This window comes from Botryllus schlosseri, chromosome 1 (genome assembly GCF_051294905.1).
Source record: "Botryllus schlosseri isolate E-star chromosome 1, Bs_hap1, whole genome shotgun sequence".
Lineage (NCBI taxonomy): Eukaryota > Metazoa > Chordata > Ascidiacea > Stolidobranchia > Styelidae > Botryllus > Botryllus schlosseri.
The window spans coordinates 36,579,185-36,604,183 of record NC_137236.1 but is presented as its reverse complement, the minus strand read 5'-3'; the positions used below and the strand labels follow the sequence as shown (position 1 = coordinate 36,604,183).

At 40.3% G+C, this 24,999-nt stretch overlaps 1 protein-coding gene across 1 annotated transcript; it reads right to left on the bottom strand.

Moving 5' to 3' along the window:
* Positions 1 to 821: 821 nt before the first annotated feature.
* LOC145448659 (pleckstrin homology domain-containing family M member 1-like) lies at positions 822 to 24,999 on the bottom strand. Its single transcript, XM_080327113.1, has 13 exons — positions 24,800 to 24,999; positions 22,883 to 23,008; positions 22,669 to 22,773; positions 21,486 to 21,659; positions 15,505 to 15,665; positions 14,119 to 14,259; positions 12,585 to 12,634; positions 12,025 to 12,092; positions 11,277 to 11,396; positions 7,206 to 8,205; positions 4,798 to 4,947; positions 3,283 to 3,565; positions 822 to 2,175 (listed from the first exon to the last, which is right to left on the bottom strand). Exons 1-13 carry the CDS (start codon positions 24,842 to 24,844, stop codon positions 1,827 to 1,829), a joined length of 2,772 nt encoding a protein of 923 aa, XP_080183239.1. The 5' UTR covers positions 24,845 to 24,999; the 3' UTR covers positions 822 to 1,826.

Sequence of the window (24,999 nt, the reverse complement as noted above, 5' to 3'; positions counted from 1 at the left end):
CTGTGGAGTAGGCCTATGTAAAGGCCTTACAATGCAAAAATTGCAGTCACGATGATGTTGAGTCCGATGAAGGCACAGGCATTGCCTGTTGAAATGCCGGATATTGTGCGTGAGAATTAAGCAACCTCTTCAGTGAAGATGACTATGCGAAATAAAGACTATTTTGCGCATGAATATAGAAGTGGGTGTGGCGTTTTTCACAAAGCAGAGCCTGTAGTGAAATATAAGTGTTAACGATCAATTGAGAAACATATGGAAAACCATTCCGTCCAAACCCGTCCTAAGTAAGTTATGGGCGATAAAGATTTTTTAATTTTAATTTTAATTTTTTTTTAATTCGTCAAATTTAACAGCTTTTTGGGGGGGTTTCCCACAAGAGTTGAACTTCAACATTTTATCACATGTTATTACACACCTTAAAAAACATATTGGTGAAGAAATTGATTGGTAACAATATAGTTCACAGATTTTCATAAGTTTCCCTCACTATAGGCCGATAAGTACAAAGTCCATAGAGGCTGGATGCATTTTAAGTAGTACCTGCGCTCACGCTAGGTGTTGTTCTCGTAATTTCCGCTAGGCTCGCTGATTTTGATATATCTGCCCACAGAGGTGGCCGGAAACGAATATGACTGACATAAATCGAGCATAGTTTAGTCAACTGATTCAGGATCGAATATTAGGAATCTTTCCGAGAGAATATTACATTTTGGGGTACTAATGTTTGACATCCCTGTACCACTGCCTGCCTAGCTTTCTTCAAGTCCTCAGTATTACGTCACCTCCTCCATATCCCATATTAGCGATGATCAATTCAAATCTATCCGTAACGTGTATATATGATTCACGCAGTAGCTGGACACAAGTGCCACTTGTCTGCCGCATTGGTTCAAAACATTTCGGAGCAGTTCAACACGAGAAATAAGTCCACTCCGTATGGTGGCTGCGACAGATGTAAGACAGTAAGAGACAATATATCGGAAAGAAAAACAATAAATAGTCAGTTGGCGTAACATGATAAAGAATCAAAAGTACCAAAAACAATAGAAAAATTGAGTGAGGCACAAATTCGTTCGGATGTTGCATTACAAGTGTCAGTAAACAAAGCAGCACACCGGCAGTTAAGCCCAGTTTGGGATTCAGAGTAGGACGAGGTCATGTACTCCGGTAGGGTCACTATCGAGATGTGTTAAAGCTGGGTCTGAATAGACGATGGGAAATCAAGCCTGGGTTGAGTAGAAAGGGATAAAATTAAGCCAGGTTTCAAACCTGGTTTGAATAGAGGGATTAGAATTGAGCCGAGGTTGAGTAGATCCAAGAATGTGATTGTGCAGACAATAATTGATTTGTATCAGATAGCAAGGGTGAGGAACAAGGTTTCACATCTAGGATATAATATATGGGGGGCAAGAGTTGAGACTATGTTTATCCAAACAAAAAATTAATCCACAGTCAATCAAGTATCTGGGAGTAGGGGTGAGGCACAAGGTTTCACATTTAGGATTTAATAGTTGAAAATCAGTAAATCATTGCCCGCGGCCATTGAATTCGGCACCCGCAATTTAAAGGGCGCTGAATATCTGTATCCATGGGTTGACTCAGCCAGATTACAAGGGTTGATTCACCATCTCTTGCAATCAGTAAATCAAGGCTTGTGTCCGTGGTAATCAGCACCACGTAATAGAATATCACCGGATATCAGCAGATATCGGAGGACCTATGACTTGGTTTTCCATGTCTTGCAATCAGTAAATCATTGCGTGTGTGCGTCGAAATCAACACTCCATAATAGACGACCGTCTTATTATTAATACCCATGGGTTAACTCAATCAGACTCTGAGCCCACGGCTTGGTTCTCCATCTCCGCTAACAAACGCCGTTGACGTCTTTCACACCGCGGGCACCCTTCGTTCTTGCAGTCCCGGTGAAACAAACCCTTACACTCGAAACACTGCACGGTCGCGTCAGTCTCGAACGGGAATATCACCTTGTCGCTGCCGCAAATTTCACAGTAGAAGCCTTTCGCGGCGCACAGCGAACAGCCGTATGCGTGCTTGATGCCTTGAGCGACTATTTTGCCGATTTCGCCGGCCAGAGAGCGATCGTATACTGCGCACAAGTCCTGTACCGAGTAGAGATGGCTGTTTTCGAGAAAGTGGGGTCTCGAACCGAGTCTGCGAATAATCAGAAAGGATGTTTAAAGCAGTGTCTGGATCGAGTCACTATCTTCGTATCGCAAGTCATATCGAGGCACATTTCGACTCGAGTCAAGTCAAGACACTCGATTTGCGAAGGTGACTCAAATCAAGTCGGGCCGAATGACAGGTTTCTCTCCCATGTTACATTGGCGTATCAAGAACATGGAAGTACAGGTACAGCGATTATTTAGTGGACACCTATTACCAGGCAGACTTGAAATTGACTCAAAAATTTCGCTTCGAGTCAAGAGTAACAATAGAGTAACTATATGTCCTGCTTTAGGATTTGTCTTCCTTCTCAAAAAATCTCTTCGCTTCGCCAAAATGTCTTCTTTTTTGACAATTTCATAATTCCGATTTAGCTCAAAATACCACAAATTACGCGAAATGTGAGTCGAATTGACTAAATACGAAAATTTCGGGAGTGGAGTCCGAAAAATGACATTTCTCCAAGTCATCTCGCGGATTCCGATATCTTCGCTTCTACTGAGCGGAACTGAGCCAAATTTGCTACGCATGCATCACTTTTTAGGCAATCTAACAACTTCATGGGGTAGCCAGCGAAATTTTAAAAAACCTTGCTTTTTTGAGATAAATCCAAAAACTTCAACTCTAACAACTACACTTCCGCAGGTGGGAAAGGAGCCAAATTATACTATTATTAAATTATATTATACGCATTTTTTCTATATTATGCAGCCTATCAAAATTTTAAGAGATTCTTGAAGGTACAAAACCTCAACGCTTTCATTTGTGTGCCTCGGAGTCTGCTTTTATCGAAATACACCTGCTAAGGCTGTGTCAACAAAAAGAGTTCGTGTGCCATCTAAAAAATAGTACATTGAAAGCTCTCGTATTCGAAATTTCGTGCTGGTGACGTCATATTTTGTGATACGATTGTTGATATACGATGTTCTTTCCAATTCTCTCTACTAGTCGCTGACGATAACCTCTGACGAGTGTCGGCCAAAAATATTCGGGTTCATTTCAATATGAATGTACTATTCAAGCACTAAAATTTGAAAAAAAAATCTTCCAACTACTATAGCGTACAATACTGTCTTATAGTTACTATCCACTTACTTTTTAGCGACCGATTCCATGTCGAACTTCCTGCAAGTCTGCATGTACGACCTGAGATGCACCAGCTGCTGACGCGTCCTCAGCACCTTGCCCATCTCGTCGATGTACTTGTAAATGCCGGGGTTCAGCTCGAACATGTCGATCAGCGGTTCGCTGAACACTTGTTCGAGGAAGGACTTCGAGCGCTTGGCGACTTTGTACTTGCGGAAGTCCCAGTTTCGGACGATACGCGACGGGATCTGGGTCTCGTCGTTCACGTGACACTGCCAGCAGTAGTACTGGCCTGGAGAAGGAAACGATACATGTGCGTTAGTGTTAGGTGCTTGGAGTGGCAAGTCGTTTCGGGTCACCACAAGATTGTGGACAAGATTCAAGTCGAGTCATTTTCAAAAAGGCATAATCAGGGCGATATTTTTTGATCGGTCAAAATAAGTTGAATTTTAGTCAAAATTGTAGCGATATTTGACCTAAGTCAAAATTTTTGTGCAGCCTGCATTTCGTTTGTATCGTAGATGTTTGCACTGTCGCTGAACTTATCATTCGACATTTTACAGCCTGTGGCCTACTTTACAGGCCAACCACTGTTAGGGGTCTTCAAAAATGACTTTTTTCCTCAAATCGTACTGGCTACTTGATAAAACTGTTAGGTCACCTAATTTAAGCCTACACACCAAATTTGGTTCAATTCCAACCAGTAGCCGCATTGCTACGGGAGAAGAAAGTTTCTATTTATTATATAAAAATAAATAACAAAAAATTTGAAAATTTTCTGTTCACCCCATGAAAGTGTTAGGTTGTTTATAGAAACGATGTTCACTAAATTTGAATAAAATAGTATATTTACGGTGGGATTTGCGAAAAAAAGTCATTTTTGAAGACACCTACTGTAGACGGCCCATTGTCTGGTCATTGTGAATCATAAACGGTCCAACGAAACAGGTTGAATTCTTCATCGTTTCAGATTTCGTTGAAATAACAATTTTTCAATGTAAAAATTCGTCTGTTTCGGAGTCAAAAAAGTATTTCCAGGACGAACTGTTTCGTAAGGACAGACACTACCAACCAGAAATGAAGATAAGTAGTACAATTTCAACATTACGTGCGAAAACATCAAATTTACATACACGCGGACAAAATTTTTTTTAGGTAAAAATATGCCGTTTTAAAGGTAAAAAAAAATTGCCCCAGTCACAAGTCAAGTCATGTAAATTTACAAAGCGAAAAAACTTTTGCGATTTCAGGCCGTTTCATAAGTTCGAAAGTTGATTCACGGGTAGAGCTGGGCACAATGATTTGAGTGCTTGAATCTGAATCGAGAATTAATGCACGTGATTTTGTTCAAGTAGTGAGAGATCATTTGTTCGAGTATTGAAATTATGCGCAGCCTCGCCACTAAGAGTTGCTGTCTGCTGTGGGAGCCTTGAAACTTAAATTGGTAGTACCGCAGCATACGAAGTATGCAGTACAAAGTGAGGCACAAACGGCTCAGCCCTATTGAGAACTAACAAGCCGTACCGGTATATCCGCACACCCTGGGTGCGCCGTGGATGATGCCGATCGGAGACGCGCAGTCCGCGCACTGATAGCTCTGGGTGTCGAGGCCACGTTCGTTGGGCAACCTGCCAATGTGGGCCACCATGGAGGAGAACCAGCTGGTGTTACCGCCTGAAAAGAAATAGATATCAGAACAGGCACCTTCAATGTATGCAGAAATCAATTATTCCACCAATTTATATCATAGCTAGGATGGCAATCAGTCGGATATCACTTTCTGGTACAGAAGTTCGCTTTCGCACAAGGGTTGTAATGACTCGAGTCACAAGTTTCTTGGTGAGTCGACTCATCTTTTCAAATGCGTAAAATGACTCGACTAGCGTCAATTTATCTATTGACTCGACTTGCACTCGAGTTGCAGTGGAGGACTCGACTTGTACTCAAGTCACTGTGGATGACTCGAGATTAGGACGGCCACGACAGACATTTCATTGTAACTTCGAAGAACAATAAAGTCACCACGTGATTGGTATTTCGTCTATCAGTCTTGATACTTGGCAAATAGGGTCAGAAACTGTTGGGACTGAGGAAAATTATGATATTATGAACGTGAGCCATTCTGTATCACTCGAGCAGGGTTGATAAAAGTGGGTTGAACTGGATTGTACTCAAAACTGAAGCGTGAAGACAATGGACAGGAAAGGACGTAGTATATTTTTGTCCTTGATGTTTTTTGCAGCATATACACCGACAATGACTTGGACTCGAGTCAAAACACGATGACTCGGACTCGGCCCACTGACTTGGCTCTGTGGTGAATTCAAAAAGACTCGACTTGACTCGAGTCGAAACTATAAAGTGAGATTGAATTGTGACTCGTTTTGTGACTTGGTTATAACCCTGTTTCGCACTCATCACGATCAGTTAAACGAGTGAAATACAACAATTCTTGTGTCTTTTACCAATTTTCCAGCTCGCATAAAAATGTAAACCCGGGTAACATCACTTTCAGGTAACCAATCGTGCTTTCGCCATCATTTCAACCGGCGAAATGCGTCAAATGCACCCATCCCTACGTAAATATGTCCCAAGGTGGTGTGAGTTCTGTTTTATGTACCGACCCATGACGGGACAAAAAGGAGGTTACTCCTCAGTAGAGTCGAAATGCCGAATTACACAACGTTATGCGGGGCCAGGGCCTCAAATACGAACACAAGTTTTAAATTGCCAACTTTGAAACGCATATCCCAAACGATTCCACGTAACTTGCGATTTCAGACAGAGTTTTAAGTCCAGACTACTAACTTAAAATTTGAATCTTGTCATCAATTACAATTTTCCCTCGACACTATAAAATGGGGTCGGGTCGGAAATTGTAATCGAACACAATCGATCACAAAACATTACAATTTCAACTACACCGTTTCAAAAAGAAATCATTATTCAGTATTGTGTCAAAATTCAATGTATCACAATCAAATATTGCGATTCCGATCAATCAATTACCGACCATTACTTCTATTTCAGGCAAAGTTCAAATCTAAAAAACACAAATTAAGTCAAGAGTTTCAAATCCAGACTTTGAAATCGTAAAATTCCAGCCTTTACTTTTCATGGAGTGCGCATTAGGGCTCTTCAAAAATGAATTTTTTTCTCAAATCACACTGGCTACTTGATAAAATTGTTAGGTTACATAATTAAAGCCTATACACCAAATTTGGTTCAATTCCAGCCAGTAGCCGCATTGCTACAGAAGAAAGTTTCTATTTATTATATAAAAATATATGAAAAATTTGAAAATTTTGTGTTCACCCCATGAAAGTGTATGGTTATCTATACAAACGATGTACACCAAATTCGGTCAATATAAACTAGTGGAAGCGGAGTTATTGCCGTCGAAAAATTTGGATTATGAATAAAATAGTATTTACGATGATCAATTCTCTAATTATTTATTAGAGTGGTGCCTACCGTAAATACCATTTTATTCAAATTCAAATTTTTTAATGGCAATAACTACGCTTGTACTGGTTGGAATTCAACTAAATTTGGTGAACATCGTTTCTATAGACAACCTAACACTTTCATGGGGTGAACAGAAAATTTTCAAATTTTTTGTTATTTATTTTTACATAATAAATAGACTTTCTTCTCCTGTAGCAATGCGGCTAATGGTTGGAATTGAACCAAATTTGGTGTGTAGGCTTAAATCAGGTAATCTAACAAAATTGATCACGTAGCCGGTGTGATTTGAGAAAAAAAGAGCCCTAGTGTGCATTCCTCAGTACATCGCCTAGGCCAAGGTGGGTGTCCGATTTTGAAGGCTACTCCAAGTCGCTTCGACCCTTACCTATCTTTTCATCATACCGCCCTTTTTGTGGTGTATCGAACTGATAAAAATTGCTAATAAACAGACCAAAAATCACTACCTTTTGGCTCCGGGCTGGCCACCGTGATGATCTCATACTCCTCGATGTAGTTCGGAGAGTAAATGTCTTCGTGAGGCTCCACTTCCACCGTCTCCGGTCCCTTTATCATCATCTTGATATCCGCGGCCCACCCTTGTATCGCGGACTTACTGCTAGACGCCATATGATGCTTTGTGCCATCGTTGAGAGACACCGCAAAGCTGGGATCGTTATCCAAGTCGTACTGCGTCACCGACACTACGTCAGCTAAATCGACGCAGCCTAATACTTCATCGGAATCTTTGCCGGTATAGTAGCTCAGAGTTTTGCCGCGTAGCACAAACCACCGGCTGGTCCACTTGTGGAACTTGTCCCCCATTTTACGCAGATACCCCTCGCGCCTTATAAAGATCTCCGGCATTTTGTCGACGTTAAAAACGCGTTTTTCCGTCATTTTTTCAGACAGTTTGTCGGGGGTGGACCATTTTATGGGCTCGTGAACCTCCTCCAAAGAAGACTTGTCGTTTCGGCTGATTGCGGAAGCCCGCTCGCTGTCTTTCGAGCTTTTGCTGGACTCTACCCCCTTCTCTTTGGGAACGTCCGGGGCTGACCAGCCACCAATTCGAGACAAGCTATTCCCGATGCTATCGTCTAGATTTTCAGATTTCGATTCGTGTGCGTAAGACGACGAATAGATGTCGATAGCGTCTGCGCTGTCGTTAGGTATTGGATTTTGATCAGATTTATTTTTATCGCTACTTTCGATTGGAGATGATGAAAAATTTTGTTGAATCGAGCCCGAATTTGAGATTAAATCGGGTGAGCTACTTTCGTGTTGCGGGGTGGATGAGGACCCGGGGTCTCGCGGTGGGAACGCGTCGAAATGTGGAACGCTGTCCTGACTGCTGCTGGGCGAGGGTCCGCGGTTCGGGCTTGCCGGGCTGGGGGTTTTGTCGCTGGCGTCCGCGGAAACTGCGGTGATTGAGTTTTTTCGTTTCGAGGACATTTCCGAGACTCGCTTCTGAAATACAAGTTGGACAGGGTCAGCGGTCAAATTGGGGTGAATATTCGGAATGTGGGTAGCGTCGCAACTGAATTAAATGAGATTTTTTGCACAGAAGCAGCAAACTGAAAACGCGCCTTCAGAAAGATCATCTCGAGACGTTGGGACCAGACTTCTACAAACAACTGGGTTTTTAAATGCGCATCTATAAACTATACCTACCGTAATTTTCCATGTATAATGCGCAAAATTTTACCGATTTTTTGCCCTAAAATAGGGAGGTGCGTATTATACATGGGTACAGCAAGCCTTGAAAAAAATATCCCTCGACCAAAAACTTGGAATCAGACCTTTCTTCATGTTTGTTCGGAACAAATTGTTCCCAATTGCGCATCACCTCTAGCCATCGTGCCCCGTAATTCGTATTAACGAAAAGCGTGTTCCCAATTAACGAGAGTCGTCTACACAGCACGCGAACTCTTGCTGAGTTGATTTGCCGTCCGTACGCGAGCGAAATTAGGTCGCCGATTGCTACAAGCGTGTGCGGCAATCCTTGCTGATTCATCGCGTAAACGACATGCCTTAACAATCGCATACACAAGAGGCCATGTGCGTAACTATAATCGTTTGCGTAATCAGTCGCATCTCCAACAGGACTGGTGCGACCGACATAACAGTTGGCTTGAGCAATGGCATCTGTAATTGTAATAGGCCTCGTGCGCAAGATGCCGTGTGTCGCTAGCCTGAGCTATCGCGTCGCCGACCTCACAGGCTTTGGCTACTATCTACTCACGTTTAGAGACAATGCCGTTAATTGTAACATGATTAGAGCCCGACCGATTATCAGCTCGCCGATAATATCGAGTCGATATCACGCTTGGAGAGAAATATCGGTATCGGCCATTGAAGGTAAAAAAATATCGGCCATTTTCGTGACGTCACAACATGGTGGCAGGGAGTCAGAGAAGTCGATAGAAGACGTGAGGACGGTAAATTATAAAAATAAATGGCCAAGCTGCATATAATGCATACTGCATACAGGCAGTAGGCGTGCCTAACTGCCTATCTGAAAAATATTGTAGATAACTAACCACCGTTATGCCCCACTGACTTCGTGGGACTCCCCCTGCAGTATTCGATCACCATGAAGACAGCGTGCAGTTGGATGGAGAGTTGTCAGAAGATTTCAATCAGTAAGGCAAATGAGAACTTCAATCATGCTGGACCGACCCTCGTGATGATAGAGAAAAGCGTCGCGTGGAAACATTTCTCTGAAGATAGTGCTATTGGTTCGGTACCAAGACCAACAGAGCTAATTATACCAGTAATGTATGAAGCCGTCTGACTGAGGCCTGCAGGGCCACCATGATAGAAAATATGCGAGCATAGAGGGCAAGAAAATCAAGCAAACGTGGAGTAAAGCCAATAATTGATACGGAAATTTTTGATTCCAAGATGACATTGGCCAATTATTATTGATCAATTGATTGTTGAAATGCTGGTCATGGTGAAGGCCTAAGGGGATGGGTGGAGCAGTTACAGACGTGGACAATTTGAGTTGTTTTGCTCCTTCTCTTCAGCTATTTGTTAATGATGTGCTGAAGGCTCCAGGTGTACTGCCAGAAGAATATCAATATTTAGTGAAACCATGAAGGAAAGATCCCCTGCAAGGGAGCAGTGGAACCGAAATGAAGAAAGATTTCCAATTCTTGCTGTGCTACTAACTATGGTACCAAGTGAAAGACTGCTTACTGTGTTTAGTACTATATACATCATTTATGGAGGACCACGGAAGTTCACTCCTTGGAGAAAGGGCCGAGAAATTGTGCTTCGTGAACTGTAATCTGCTACTGCTGGATTGGTGCTTTTTTGATATATTTATATAGCCCCTATATCATATATTTCATGTTCAAGCATATCAATGGCTGTAAAGTTGTTGAAATAAATGCTCTGAGGTGTTAAATATGGGCCTTGAGCTACATTCCATATCTTTTGAATAGGCTGAATATATCGGGGTTATCGGTGGAGGTACTGGATATCGGTCTAATCGGTATCGGCTCTGAAATCCAATATCGGTCGGGCTCTAATTATGATTAGCGACGGTTATGTCATCATTGTTCGACAGTGACATCTCATAACCGAGCAACATCGTGTACTAAAACAACTATTCATGTACTGCGAATGCAGGGTGCGTACTCTACATGGGTACAGGCTTTTCCCCAGAATTTACACGTCATTTTAAGGGTCCGTATTACACATGGAGGCGCACTGTATTCGGAAAATTACGGTACTCACTTTTCAAAACTTTACTAGAACTAGAACCAAGGACCTAAAAATAACTTATAATGCAAATTACTGAATTACAAATGAGTAGAGTTGTAATGGGGTTGTAATGACTCGACTCGAGTCGCGATTTTTTGGCGACTCAAGTCATCGACTCGAGTCAATTATTCTATCGACGCAACATGTACTCGAGTCATCGTGTTTGACTCAAACCAAGTCATATGACTTGAGACTAGGGCAGCAAAGACATACATTTCATTGTAACTTCGAAGAATAGTAAGTCACCACATTATTGGTATTTCGTCTATCAGTCCTGATACTTGGAAAATACGGCCTGAAACTGTTAGGACTGAGGAAATTACGATATTATGAAAGCGAGCCATTCTATATCGCTCGAGCAGAGTTGATAAAAGTGGGTTGAACTGGATTGAACTGAAAACTGAACACAATGACTCGGACTTGAGTCAAAACACTATGACTCGGACTCGACCCTCTACTAGCTGACTTGGACTCGGACTCGACTCGATGGTGAATTGAAAATGACTCGACTGGACTCGAGTCGAAACCATAAAAGTGAGATTGACTTGTGACTCGGAACCCTGTGACTTGGTTACAACCCCGGACGTCCCGCTTTTCTTCCAAATCCCACCTTCAAATTGCGATCTAGCTCGACAGAAATTTGAACCATCTTCAAATCCGTTTTTTGGAATGAAAAAAAATCTCCGACGAAAACTTTTAAAATTTCACGATGGAATCGACGCACAAACAAACGCAGCGGAAGCACAAAAGGACGTTGTCTCGCAAACCTGCAGCTCTATGACCATCGGCGTTTCGCAGAAGCTACCTGTCCGAGGGGTTGTCACCGGAGATCGGCTGGCGGGCGTCGAAGAGCTGCTCAGACTGGACCAGCTGCCTTTCGTGCTGCTCTGTTGCAAGAAGAACAGTTCAGCCATAGTCATACATGTTAAAAATGTTGCTTCACTCTTCAAAACTGTAAAACACGACCGTAATGGGATGCGAAACCAACAAGTAATATATCGTTGGATTCAGAATGTCAACGTCTAACCAGCCACGCCATAAAGCCAAACGAGAACAGGACAACCAAACGTGTATATAATCAAGAAGAGCAAGTTAACCTTATGTAAAAATACACAAGTTTTGGTTACTACCTAATAGAGTCCACAACGTGTACCAAGCGCAAATTGGTGCGTGCTATTCACTACGACAGATATCACTTCTTTCAAACAAGCCAAGACCAACCGCTCTTGCTCCACTAATGCAATCGACACTATCAACAATTGTTAGAGCGTTTCACCAGAAACACGCAGCGAGAGAAGGCCAGACCGCGTGTTTATGATGAAACGCTCTATCGGCCCTTGCTACTGGATGTGATGCATCACTCACAAATAATATTAGCTTCCGATTCGAGTGCACATGATAACCCCTGTTAGAGAACATCCCGGTCGCAAATTACAACGTCAGTCCGACCACAAGTCACCGCAAACCAAAGTTGAATCGCGAAAAGTAAGAAAGAAAATTCTAAAGAATACTAACAATCGATTTTTTCCTTCTCCGCAATTTTCTTTCATGCAAGACTGATTCTTCCTCTTTCACGTTTCCGTCTAAAAATCGGGACAGAAATGACAATACTAACGACAAAAAAACAGCATGGTCGGCACAGTGCTACTTGCTAATCACAACAAGCCATGACTCTATCATTGGCGTACGAAATACATTTCCGCCCAGGGCTGGCATAAATGCATGATTGTACTGACGCACATTGATCACCAATAGGAGTATTACCAGTTAAAATTAGGTCACACGCTCGATATAATGCGGAGTAGAATTATTAAGGTGTAGCAGGGGGGGCACTTTGAACTACAAAGTTCAAGTGTACAGGCAAGTCAAAATATACACAAAATTTCGCTTCGAGTCCGGCCGATATTAGAATTTGAGCCAATATGCTAATGCAACATATTTTTGCTCATAAAGTCGATATTTTCTGTCGATATCTAAAAGAATCAATCTTGACAGGAACTTCTTGTCATCATTCTAACTAAGTCTAAAATGATTCATCTGTAATCCAGCTCCAGCCAAGGTCGACAAAACATCACCTGTTTCAGTTTCTTCGGGTATAGTTTCCGACGTACGCGGCGAGTTTTCTCTGTAAATTCAACAAGAGAACGGTGTGAGAAGAGACCAGAACGGAAACCTAGGTCATCACTACGTAATTTTCACTATTACATAAATGGTTGTAACCAAGTCACAAGGCTCCGAGTCACACGTAAATTTCACTTCTATAATTTTGACTCGAGTCAAGTCCGGAGCCAAGTCATCAATCAGATGGTCGAGTCCTGGTATTATGACTCGAGTCCGAGTCCAAGTCAATACGTTGACTGCTCAGTTTCCAGCTAGAATCTTGATGAACTCGCTTTTTATAACTCTGTTTGGTGATTTTGAATGGTTCGCATTCATAGTATACTAATTTTTCTCACTTTTAGCAGGTTCTGATGACTCGAGTCCAAGTCTAGTCAATACACAAATTGACTCGAGTCAAGTCGAGTCATCAGAAAATCGTGAGTCGAGTCCTGACTAGAGTCATTACAACCCTGTTACATAATCTCGCAGCACCAATTTTTCTATTTCCAATCATCATCGAGCAGCTAATTTCAACTTGAAGTTGAAATGTTTGGCACATCACTTTAGGCGTTGTTGAACACAGAACATGAGCTCTATATCACGTGAAAAAATGTTCGGAATTTCCAAGCCTTCGATCCATGGTTGTAATGACTCACATTTTTTTTGTTGACTCGCTTCATTTAATCATTTTCTTAAAAACGGTGAAACAGTGAACACTGTGACTTGGGCAGGGTTGTAATGACTCGAGTCATGACTCGACTTGACTCGAGTCATTTTCTCAAATTAGTCAAATGACTCGACTAGACTCGAGTCAATTTTTCTATCGACTCGTCTCGTACGAGTAATTGTGCATGACTCGGACCAAGTCACATCACTCGAGACTGGGACGGCCAAGACAGCCATTTCATTGTACTTTCGAAGAACAGTAAAGTCCCCACATTATCGGCATTTCGTCTATCAGTCCTGATACTTGGAAAAGAGGGCCAGAAACTGTTGGGAGTGAGGAAAACTACGATATTATGAGTGCGAGCCAATCTATGTCACTCGACCAGAGTCGCAAAAAGTGGTTTGAACCACATTGAACTGAAAATTGAACAGTGAATACAATGACTTGGGCTCGAGTCAAAACAGTATGACACGGGCTCGGCCCTCTACGGACTCGAACTCGGCGGTGAATTGAAAATGACTCGACTTGAATCGAGTCAAAACTAGAAAAGTGAGATTGACTTGTGACTCGGAACGTTGTGACTTGGTTACAACCCTGGACTCGGATCGGAAGTCTCCACAGTATGACTCGGACTTGACTCGGTGATGAATTGAAAATGACTCGACTTGACTTAAGTCAAAACTATAAAAGTAAGATTGAATTGTAAAACTTGTGACTTGCTAACAACCCTTCTTCAACCTCTTACATTTTGCAATTGAGAATTGAATTAAAATATATTTAGTTAAGGCCCAGCGTCTATTACTGCAAAGATTGCCAATTAACGCACACGAGATGGACCTTACTTTCCGTATTTTTTACTCCACTCTTCCGCAGTGATAGATGGTAAAGACCGACTGGCGATGTCCATGCCCAGCAGGGCCGGGGCAGAACCGCGATGTTTGAATATGGAACGTCCAGTTGAAGGCGTCCGGTTGTTGTTGGTCCTTCGATGAAAAGTAGGATATTGTCAACGTGAAAATTCATAGCTCTTCGTTGTAGTTATGAGCAGCGCCGGGTGTAATCGAGTGCCTGAGTGATTCGGAATCCAGTGGGCTTTGAGCCACACACACTAAATTATCATTAGGGCGATTTTTTTTTGACATGTCAAAATAAGTCGAAATTTCGTCAAAATTGTAGCGTTAGGTCGAAAAATTTTCAAAATTGTTTACAAAGTCAAAATTTTTTGCAACCTGCATTTTGTTTGTATAGTGGATGGTTGCACTGTCGGTGACGTTACCATTTGACGTTTTACAGCTTCTAGCTTATACTTTATAAGCCTACCGTTGTGGACGGCCCATTATCTGCGCATTGTGAATCATAAACGGTCAAATGAAACAAATACGTTGACATGGTGTTATGCTCAACGTACCGCAATATCCTAACTGGAGCAAGACTGCGTGGGCACTGATTCTTATATGAAGAAGCGCATGATGAAAAATTGTGTAGACAACATTGTCAGAATGAAGCGACACGGTTTGTCGCCAGCAGCGTACGCACGAGTGTTGTCAGCCAACAACTGCTGCTGTTGAACGTTCTTTCTCCATTTTTGTCAAGATACTTAGTAAGGACGGACACTTTCTACCCGATAATGTAGGAAAGTATCTTTTGTTGTTGTACTACAACAAATTTCAATTATTTTTACCATAATAAGTGATCTAACTACCGGAATTCTTCATAGGTCTGGATTTCGTTAAAATAAAGTTATTCCGTGTAAAAATTTGAGTGTTTTCGAGTCAAAAAGTTTTTAACATTATGTGCGAAAACACCTAATTAGTTGTGAAGAGCCCTAGTTATCAGTAAAAATTGATGAATAGGTGTGACAGAGGACAAAACAAACTCCAACCAGGAGATAAACACCTACGCTATTCTAGGTGCCAATTCTCTGCGCAGAAGATCAAAACCTCATGAAAAGACATGAAAAAACACAAGGCAGGCTATTATAAGAAGGCGCACTTATTCTCTGCGGTATAAGATCAAAGACTCTTTGAATAAAACATTGAAAACACGCATTACACAGGCTATTTTGGCTTCTAATTGTCTGCTGTAGAAGCGAAAAAATTTGTGACACGAACACATCGAAAACACATTGTAAATACAAGGAAAAACCATTGAAGAATAAGTTGTTCATCAGACATGATTCGATCACATATTTCATAACTAGACTAATTCTTATCCCTGAATCTACTCACTTCAATTTCAGAATCTTGTAGAGCGGGTCGGAGGACGAGGGAGGCACCAGACCGGCCAGTTCGAGCGGGGTCTTGGTCCAGTCGTTCAAAATCGACGAGTTGCAGCTCAAATCGAACGGCAACGCCTCGATACCGTTAAGATGACGCAGGAAGATATCGGACTGAAAATAATAACAATACGTCGAAACACAGTACAAATAGAACTAGAGGTTTCAAGAGTGAAAAAGTACCACTATCTTCAAAAACTAAATACCAGTACCACACCTTTATCTAACAAACACGGTCAGTCAAATATATTATAATTTTATACCTCAATTCAAAAATATAAGAAGTATAAGACGATTTTCCATTAGAGAAATAAGCATCAATTTTTAAATAGACCCTCTAGCAAATAGCGAAGTCGCATTTAATTCAAACGATTCCGAACGATCACAATCAAGTTAGTGATCTGTAACTGAAATTCGTGAAGTTTGCCTCGTAGAGGCTTCAATAGAACCACATCTAAATATATTATATCGAAAAGGCAGCATTTACATTTGAACTGCATACATATAATGTAATTAGGTTCAGGGGATAATTTTTATTTTTGACGGTTCTCAGAACCTTCCAAAGTTACAAGGAGGGTCTAATTCATAGAGACGGAATCAATAACGGTAAGTCACCACATCATAACAATACGCAGTTATTGTTATACTCGTGAGCTAAATGGCATCAAGTTACAACTGCTGAAAATGGTGCACTACTTTATGCCTCGCATAATTTTAGTGACATCAATGACAATTTAATCATGAAGCATCCAGATCTCAATTAATGTAAGTGGAACACAGACTGCCAATGGCTTGAGAGTATTGGACCAAAGTACAGATAGCGAAATGAGGTTTTAATAAGCAACCGCATCTACACTGCCGTTGTTATATAACAATCGAGTCGCAGTCGCATGATTAGCCCTACTCTCAAAGGGCAATATTCACGAAAATATGGCGTGTTGACGCACACTAATCGTCTGCTGACATCACGGCGAAATCAATCACACGATTTACGCGCGATTGAAAAAAGCATTTGATATTTCAAAAACTATGCTATATCATTGCACGTAAACTAACGAAATTGTGTTCTGTGCATAACTGTAGAAGATTCTGACGGAACTGTATAATCGATTGCAGGTAGCCTACTTTGCGGTCATTTCAAGATAACACAGAAAACCTGCCCGAGGGGCAGATTAACCTCTCCTGGACTTGGAACTATGACCCTCGCCAGTATTTCTGCAAGATAATCGCACTGACCGATTATATCTGCAGGAAATGAAACAAGATGTCTTTTCATAAATTCGAACCATGGTCAGTTAGAAAGTCATAATGGAAAGTAGCTGAGCTAAGACAGAACATAAACCAGTAACTGCACAATATCTGTACTAATTCTATAAATATGAACAATACTGCATGTCAAGCATTCACTTCAACTCCTAACATGTTATAAACCATGTGAGAAGTTATGTGTCAGCAAACGGCAAACCTGTCACAGGGTGTTAATAAGGGCTCAAAGTCCGCACTACAAATTCTGAGGTATATTTAGGCGCTGGATACATTTATCAACATCATTTCCAGGAAACTTCAGTTGCATTGACAACTTTATAAAGTTGGAAAAAGTCTTTGAATCGACCCTTAGCTAATTTCCGGCTAGGAATTTCGAGAATCACATATTAATAACGAGCAGGTGCTAGCATTATTATCATGTTCGTATTCATGTAGAGCAGCTTAACTGCTTTAATTGAAGTTAGAGTACATTTGTACGTTACATACAAAAGAGCTGGTACACATCAAGGTAATTGATTATAACCAACATCAACAGATGCTTTATAATAGTAGCCCATTTAATAAGCAAAGATCTAAACTTAGTGACCAGTACACCTGTAATTAGGAGCTTTGATAACATGCATGGCAATCCCTAGTGGCAGTACACAATGCAATTGACATATCAAGGTTTGACATTAGTAATTAGGACCTTAGATAAAATGACATTCCGCAATGATGTAATGGCAGCACACTTACACAACTGAAGTAACAAGCTATGACGTTCCAACTGATATTTCAGTCTCGACGCCAGAGGCTGGAAAATTATTAGCCTACATAACAGGCCGGCATTTTCGAATCGAGCATTTTCGAATCGCGTTGAAATCATGACTCATCAGTTGCAGGCCTAGGCAACTCAATCAAAGAAACAAATCAGATCAATGTCCAGTGCTGTAATAGCAGACGATACTACAGCATGAGTTCCTAAAATTACCCCGCACTGTCAGTGGTCATATGTAGCCAATTGGATATGAGCAATACAACAAGCACTTTCCAAGGTTTCCCCGATTTTACGGTAGGCTACCATATAGCTACACAAGCAGATTGCGTGTATCATAGTCGGATTTAAAAGTAAATTGAAAGCAACTTCTTTGCCTTGATTTCCCTGATTCTACATCCATGAGCGGATGCAAAGGAAATTATATATCAGACAGGATATCATCATTTCCCGGATAAACGTATGACTACCTCAAAACTATTGCTATGCCTTTGTAGGCTTTACTCTTGTTAATCATAATCTGAACAATTTACTTTTGGACGAAGTTGAACTGTCTATTTAACGCCGGAATAATCCGAGAGAATGTGCATTGCAATGCAACTTTCCGACATAACTTGTAATGCCCAGCATGCTTTATTGCTATTGACACGCTCATTCAAGGAAGTCATGAATAACATAAAAGCCAAAGGTCATAGCCAGAAACCCTACTAGGACTACTACGTATGCTTCCGTATCTTATGACTGCACCGCATCGCATCCAGACGATTAATCATAACTTGTTTTGTTTGCTATAAATGAGACAACGTTGGTGCAGAGTATCAGTTTTCAAAATACCTTTGTCACCCACCATCTACAGTTTCTGTTATTTCGAACAACGTCACAAGAGCGCTTAAATAATGATCTGATATAACTCCACAACTATCTATTGACTATGACATTGATATTTGTCCCACCATAAGATGCATAACCTATGGCACTGCAAGCAGACTTGGAAAGCTAGAAGACTTTCAGCGTTCCCAAATTAGATTAGAATTATAGCTACTAAGCTGCATAGTTGTTTTCAAATTAGACAAGAATTAGAATAATGACTAGGGCAAGTTTTTGCAACTTTTTCTTACAGCTTCCGGCAGCTTCCTAAATACTCGGAAGTTACGTAAAATGCTGTTTCAAGCCGTTTGAAGGAATCTTATAGCGCAACTTTTTGCAACTTTTGTCCATTTTTTCCATGCAACTTTTTCGATTTTTCATGAAAGTTTTTTCGATTTTTCATGCGACCAACTTTTTGCTGGAAATATTTGGCAGTATATGTAAACAGATCGCTTGATTATGTCACTGTTTTGATAATGAAATACACGGCCAAATTCGACTGAAACACTGTCAATCAGCACTGAAGTAACGCTCTTACGGGTGTTTCGGTAGCTGAGCCGGAAACTTGACCTTTTTTTAGTCAACCGACCAAAATGTGGTCTTTTAGTGTAACTCTAGTGAAAAAAATAAATGCAACTTTCCACGGATTCAACTGCAACAAAAAATTGCCCTAATAATGGCTATGCAGATTTTTTCCAATTCGATTGTTATTAGAATTACCAAATTCGAAAACATAGAATTAAGTTCCGTTCATATCAAATCAAAAACAAGATTTCATTTTCACGAGCGCGAGAATAGCAAATGTCTGCACAGCGAGCATGGCTCATTTCGTACTATACATTTCTTCTGCAACATTTACAGGAAAGCCAGGAATTAGATCGGAATCTAGGGATGGTGTGAACGTGAGGTTCACGTTCTGTGTGTGAACCTCGGAAATTTAGAGGTTCGCGTTCACAACTGAACCTTGGTAGGTTCTGCACTGTGAACCTTTTTTATGTATTGTAATTCTAATAATATATATATAATATTATAATTTTACTTGCTTTGTTACAAAAGTTTGCTCAAAATATACAGCTTTCCGTTTGTGAATATTTAGTGACTATCTGCTGTGACCTTGACCCGCAAACTTACAACATCACGAGCGATATACACTACAGGTAGTCATCGAATGATGCTTATTCAACCAATCCAGGAGATTGATATCGTTTTCTGATGTAAAAAATCTTGCAGGTGTCAATCTTGACTTGTCATGTTTACTGTATCATTAGAACCAAATCCGTGCGATTGTGGTGTTGGCTACTGCTGTATAACTTGGTAATGGGGTAATGTAACAAGTATAGGAACCCGTTTTACACTCTGCTCAATATCAATGTGCCAATACTCAGACGCCGAATACATTGTCAGGTCAGACCTATACCGTTAAGGCGTAAGCTTGTATTTTCCAGCAAGTCCTCGTCGAAATTCTTGGCAAGGTGACGGAAGATATTGATTTTATCGGATTATTATATCATTTGATTGCCCCACTTGATACATTTGGTGACAGTTAAAAAGTCAGTATGTAGCCTACTCCTGCATTGTGGTATAATGTGGTCCGAGTTGTCGCTAAGTATTGTTCTCATTGCTATATCAACTCACTGAAATCTAGGGCTGGAATTAGCATTATGACGTCACGAGGTTCACGTTCGCGTTCACACAGAACCTTTCAAAAAGGTTCGCGTTCACACGAACCTGAACCTTTCAGAGGTTCACACCATCCCTATCGGAATCAAAATTAGAGCATAAAATCATTCCACAAATAAGATTAGATAGATTACCAGCATTTCGTTCCAATTAGACGCCAAGAATCAACTACCACTGAAGCAGTAAACTTCGATGTAACTCTACGCCGTTCACTACCTTCAGTCAACAAATTTGTTTGGTCCTATTTAAAATCAAAGTTCTCAGGCTATCCAAGAACAACATACCTTGTGTGAGGCTACCTGGCTAACACTCTCATTAGGGAGAAATGCCACCAGGAGATCCTGCACATTGTACCACAAAGAAACTGCGAAGGGAAACTATAAAAGCGGGTCAACGTGTCGACAAACAGAGAGAATTGGGACAGTATTTTAACAAGCAAACAACAATTTCGGATCATTAGCATGCAAAGGTAAATCGTAAATCAAATGGTATTTAAAATACTGAATTTGGAAATAACCAACCGTCTGAGTATTTCTTTCAATGACATTTTTGAAAGACATAAAGACACATTAAGACATAAAAGTAGGACTAACACAGATGAAAACGTACGGTAGTCCCATCTGATCAAGATTGTACTATTTGAAACAAAGTGGATTCCAGGCCTTTATCTTTAGAGCCTATATGATATTACATAAAGCACTCAGATGCAGATGCAGATGCAGATCAATATTTTGCTGTATGTATGTATCTGTTGCAGATAAGCCAGTCATTATATCCACTTGAACTCGAATTATGGCAGTTTAATCTGCGGCAATGGCTGTATTAAAAGTATGGCTTAGCAAGGGATAAGAAGGGGTCTTCAGAGGTGATCAAAGCTTGAACATTCATCGATGTTTTGAGTTTAAAAAACTTTCGTTAAAGGCGTTTGAACTGAGAGCTAACTGAAAATTAGCATCAAAGTGGTGGAACACAGAGAATATGTGAAAAATCAATACCTATAGTCTACTCGACACATCTTGAATACTCGACCAGTCAATTTGACTCGGAAAGAAGTGACGCGTTTCTTTCGCACACCAGATAACCTAGCAACTTGGCAGTTACATTGTGTACATAGGACTATAGGAGTAGCCTACTACATCAGCAATTCAATTTACATCAACGACTAACATTTGATCACTGCAGGTTGCATCACAAGCTGGGTTTTAAAATTCAGCATCATAACGTGCTAAAACTACGAGTACTGCATCGAGTACTGCATCGGGTCTTGTTCGAAAATAACAACAGATAATAGCTTTCTCTCCCTTTCAATGCATTGACTACAGAACTGCTGACCCTGACCATTAAATGCACACCACAATGCAACTTACAAATTCCCCATCTAAAAAGAGTCCATAGCTGCTGTAGTGTTGCGTTCGCAGGGACTTATGTTCTCTGGATAAAATCATTGATAAATATGACGTCATCGCGCTGTCGTTCAGTGTCAAGCGAAGCCAAGCTCGGCATTTTCCGATTCTCGTCGTGATAAACTTCAATTCATCAACCTAGACGAAAGCAGATAGTTTAGTTGCAGAGTTGCAAAGTAAGGTAGGCGCTAATATGAATAGATTGTATTCGTCTGGCATTTTCCAAAATGACATGCGTCAAACTTATCATGTCTTTGATACAGTTACAAACAACAATACAAAGTCAGCACATCATGTTAGTTAGCCTACCTTTTCCTTAAGCTCTTTTAGGAAATATTATTCTTTTTCTATATGGTTGGCCCCAATACTCTTGCCAGATTATTAGCCTATGAGATTACTATCAATTTGATGGAAAGGACTTTGCAGTGCATCTAGAAATCTAAATTTTGTTGGAGGAATTCATGTTTCAATCATTTTCAGTTAACCAGCTATACCACATATTCATATTGAATATTCCATTGGTAAACATTGGTAGCATAACCATAGAATATACTACTCATTTGCAGAAAATGAAGTCATGTAGCCTACATTGAGTCTGGCTAACAGAATACAACATTGGATTTACAACACTGGTCTATTTGAAACCAGCAAGCTGGTAATGACACACATCCTGTGTAGCAGACTTGCCAGAAATGGATTAGTGAGATTTGGGTCATTATTGATTAGAAGGTCACTAGAGAGGTTGTCTTCATGGCTATTAGGAATAAACAACAAGCCTGCTCTCAAATGCTCCTACAGATATATAAATAATGTATTTATTCCACTGTCAAACAGGTTAATGTTATCTTAGTCCAGATACTGCAGATAGATTATATCATTCAACAGGCAAATCATGGTGGCATAAATTTGCCGCATATACGAAACTTGACCTCAAAATATTGACCTATTATAACTTTTTACACAATCTGTCATCATAGCAATGAACAGCTCTATAATACAACGAAGTAATATATTCATATTAAAATTGACCCAAATAGGCTATGTCCGGCTGACGCTCATCAGCCATCAGCCGATATGAATATATTGTTCAACCTGGAAAATATCAAGTACCATATTCCAAACTTTTGTCACTTATATTCATGCTTACCCTTTTTATGGTTTCTGTGTGGCTGATTTTGCAGATGATATTCCAAAACTGGGGCTTCGGGAGCGATTTCTTGCTGCGGCCGGGGTCTTTCTCGAAGTAAGAAGGCTGAAATAAGGCGGACTTTTAATCAGAAAAACCATCGCGCAAGCATAGAGTTTTAATTTGCGAAATTGTCTGAGTCAAATTGAAGATTATGAGACTTCTACCAATATACCTTTAGTCCGTGTATGAATGCGGCTTCAATGATGTTACATAGATATTGGGCGACGACCGATTCCGAATTCACCGGAGACCCGGACGGATATTCCTTCTGTAATTCCTTGACCAGCTGAGCAAGATTCTGCCAACACAGATAGGATTAAGGGTGACCAAAATCGCTGAGCTGATTCTATATTTGGAGTCAACTTTTACGAAAATACGCCATACCATACTTTAAATTGCAAAATGTCTGAAAGCAACACCATGGCGCAGAAAAAGCAAATGTATCCAAATTTCAAGGCAGAACTCAAATCTTGACTCTGTTCAACCACAACTATCAGACACAATGCCTTGGAATTTGGAAGTGTGTTTTAGCCGGACAATAATTAAAATGCATTCTGTAAGTGCTGAGCAATTGAGCATTAATGTAGAGTCGTAATACGGATTTCAATGAGCATAAATGTGGCGAAAATTAGTAAATGGTCCTGTTAACTCCATGCAGATTTCATGCACGATAAAACTATTTCATGAAACTTTGGGGATATTGACTTTCATTTCGTGATGACGATGAATAAAAATCAGATTCCATTGATGCATCCAGTGTTTTGGTTAGTTTTCTTGGTCCGCATTACTTGAATTGAATCATTTCATAGATTTAGTAATGAATGGTACCCTCACATCAACGTAAACTCGAATATTGTCAGCTGATATTCAGGGGGGGTGATCGTGATAAAAGAACATTGTATATGAACAATAGGGCTCTTCAAAAATGACTTTTTTTCTCAAATCGTACTGGCTAACTTGATAAAATTGTTAGGTTACCTAATTTAAGCCTACACACAAAATTTGGTTCAATTCCAGCCAGTAACCACTTTGCTACAGGAGAACTAAGTTTCTATGTATTATATAAAAATAAATACTAGAAAATTTTCTGTTCACCCATGAAAGTGTTAGGCTGTCTATAGAAACGATGCTCACCAAATTTGGTTCGATTACAACCAGTGGATGCGGAGTTACTGCCGTCGAAAAATTTGGATTTGAATAAAATAGTATTTACGGTGAGCACAACTATATTAAATAAACAAAGAATCGGTCAACGTAAATACTATTTTATTCAAATCCAAATTTTTCGACGGCAATAACTCCGCTACCACTGGTTGGAATTGAACCAAACTTGGTGAGCATCGTTTCTATAGACTAAGACAGCCTAACACTTTGATGGGGTTAACAGAAAATTTTCAAACTTTTTATTATTTATTTTTATATAATAAATAGAAACTTTCTTCTCCTGCAGCAAAGCGGTTACTGGCTGGAATTGAACCAAATTTTGTGTGTAGGCTTAAATTAGGTAACCGAACAATTTTATCAAGTAGCCAGTACGATTCGAGAAAAAAAGTTATTTTTGAAGAGCCCTAATGAACGATCATTGCCCTATTTAAAAATTTAACAAAATATATCCATAAACTTCGAAAGACGATACCACAATGGGTGCGTTATATCATACAAGCACAAGCAGAAAATAATAGTTTTCAAGTAACTGTTGCTGCAGCAGGAAACACAGGCCACGTTCCCTCTAAGCAAATATCAAGAATTACGTTGCATCCATGCATGCATGCTTGGAAAGACAATCGCAAGCTAACAAATGCGCAATCATATATTGACATAGTCTGTGAACAATGGACGGCGACGTACCGGCAAATTTCGAGCAGGTCTGTTAATCATTGCAAATCAAATAAATTATATAAGGTAGATTACAATGAACATTGACAATACTTCTATGTTATAGCTACACTTGCATATCCTTTTATGTTATTCTGTGCGACTTTTCATTTAGTGTGCATACCTCAAAAACATGAAAGGGCCAGCCCTTATCACTTCAGCAACAGGCAGAAAACGAATTCGTTCCGCCTATGGTATCTCATATAATTCTTACCTGGTTAATCTTCCATTTCACGTTCCTCTGGTCAAGCGAAGACATCTTTTTAAATCCTGGACTATGGTAGTAATATAAATAACAAGCAATGTAGTACCAGACAACGCAAGCAGCACCAGTAAATAAGGGTATATACTTCGCAGACAACCAGAATACGACTGGACTGACTAAAGAGTAATCTCTCTTCTGTGGTTTGTTTG

What these genes read in the sequence shown, in the direction of transcription:
- LOC145448659 (XM_080327113.1), bottom strand. Translation starts at nt 24,844, where the DNA reads ATGTCTTCGCTTGACCAGAGGAACGTGAAATGGAAGATTAACCAG. An exon ending in ACCCGAAGAAACTGAAACAG is followed by an intron (nt 12,093 to 12,584) that starts GTGATGTTTTGT and finishes CCCGATTTTTAG; the next exon opens with ACGGAAACGTGAAAGAGGAA. An exon ending in CGATGGTCATAGAGCTGCAG is followed by an intron (nt 8,206 to 11,276) that starts GTTTGCGAGACA and finishes CTTGTATTTCAG; the next exon opens with AAGCGAGTCTCGGAAATGTC.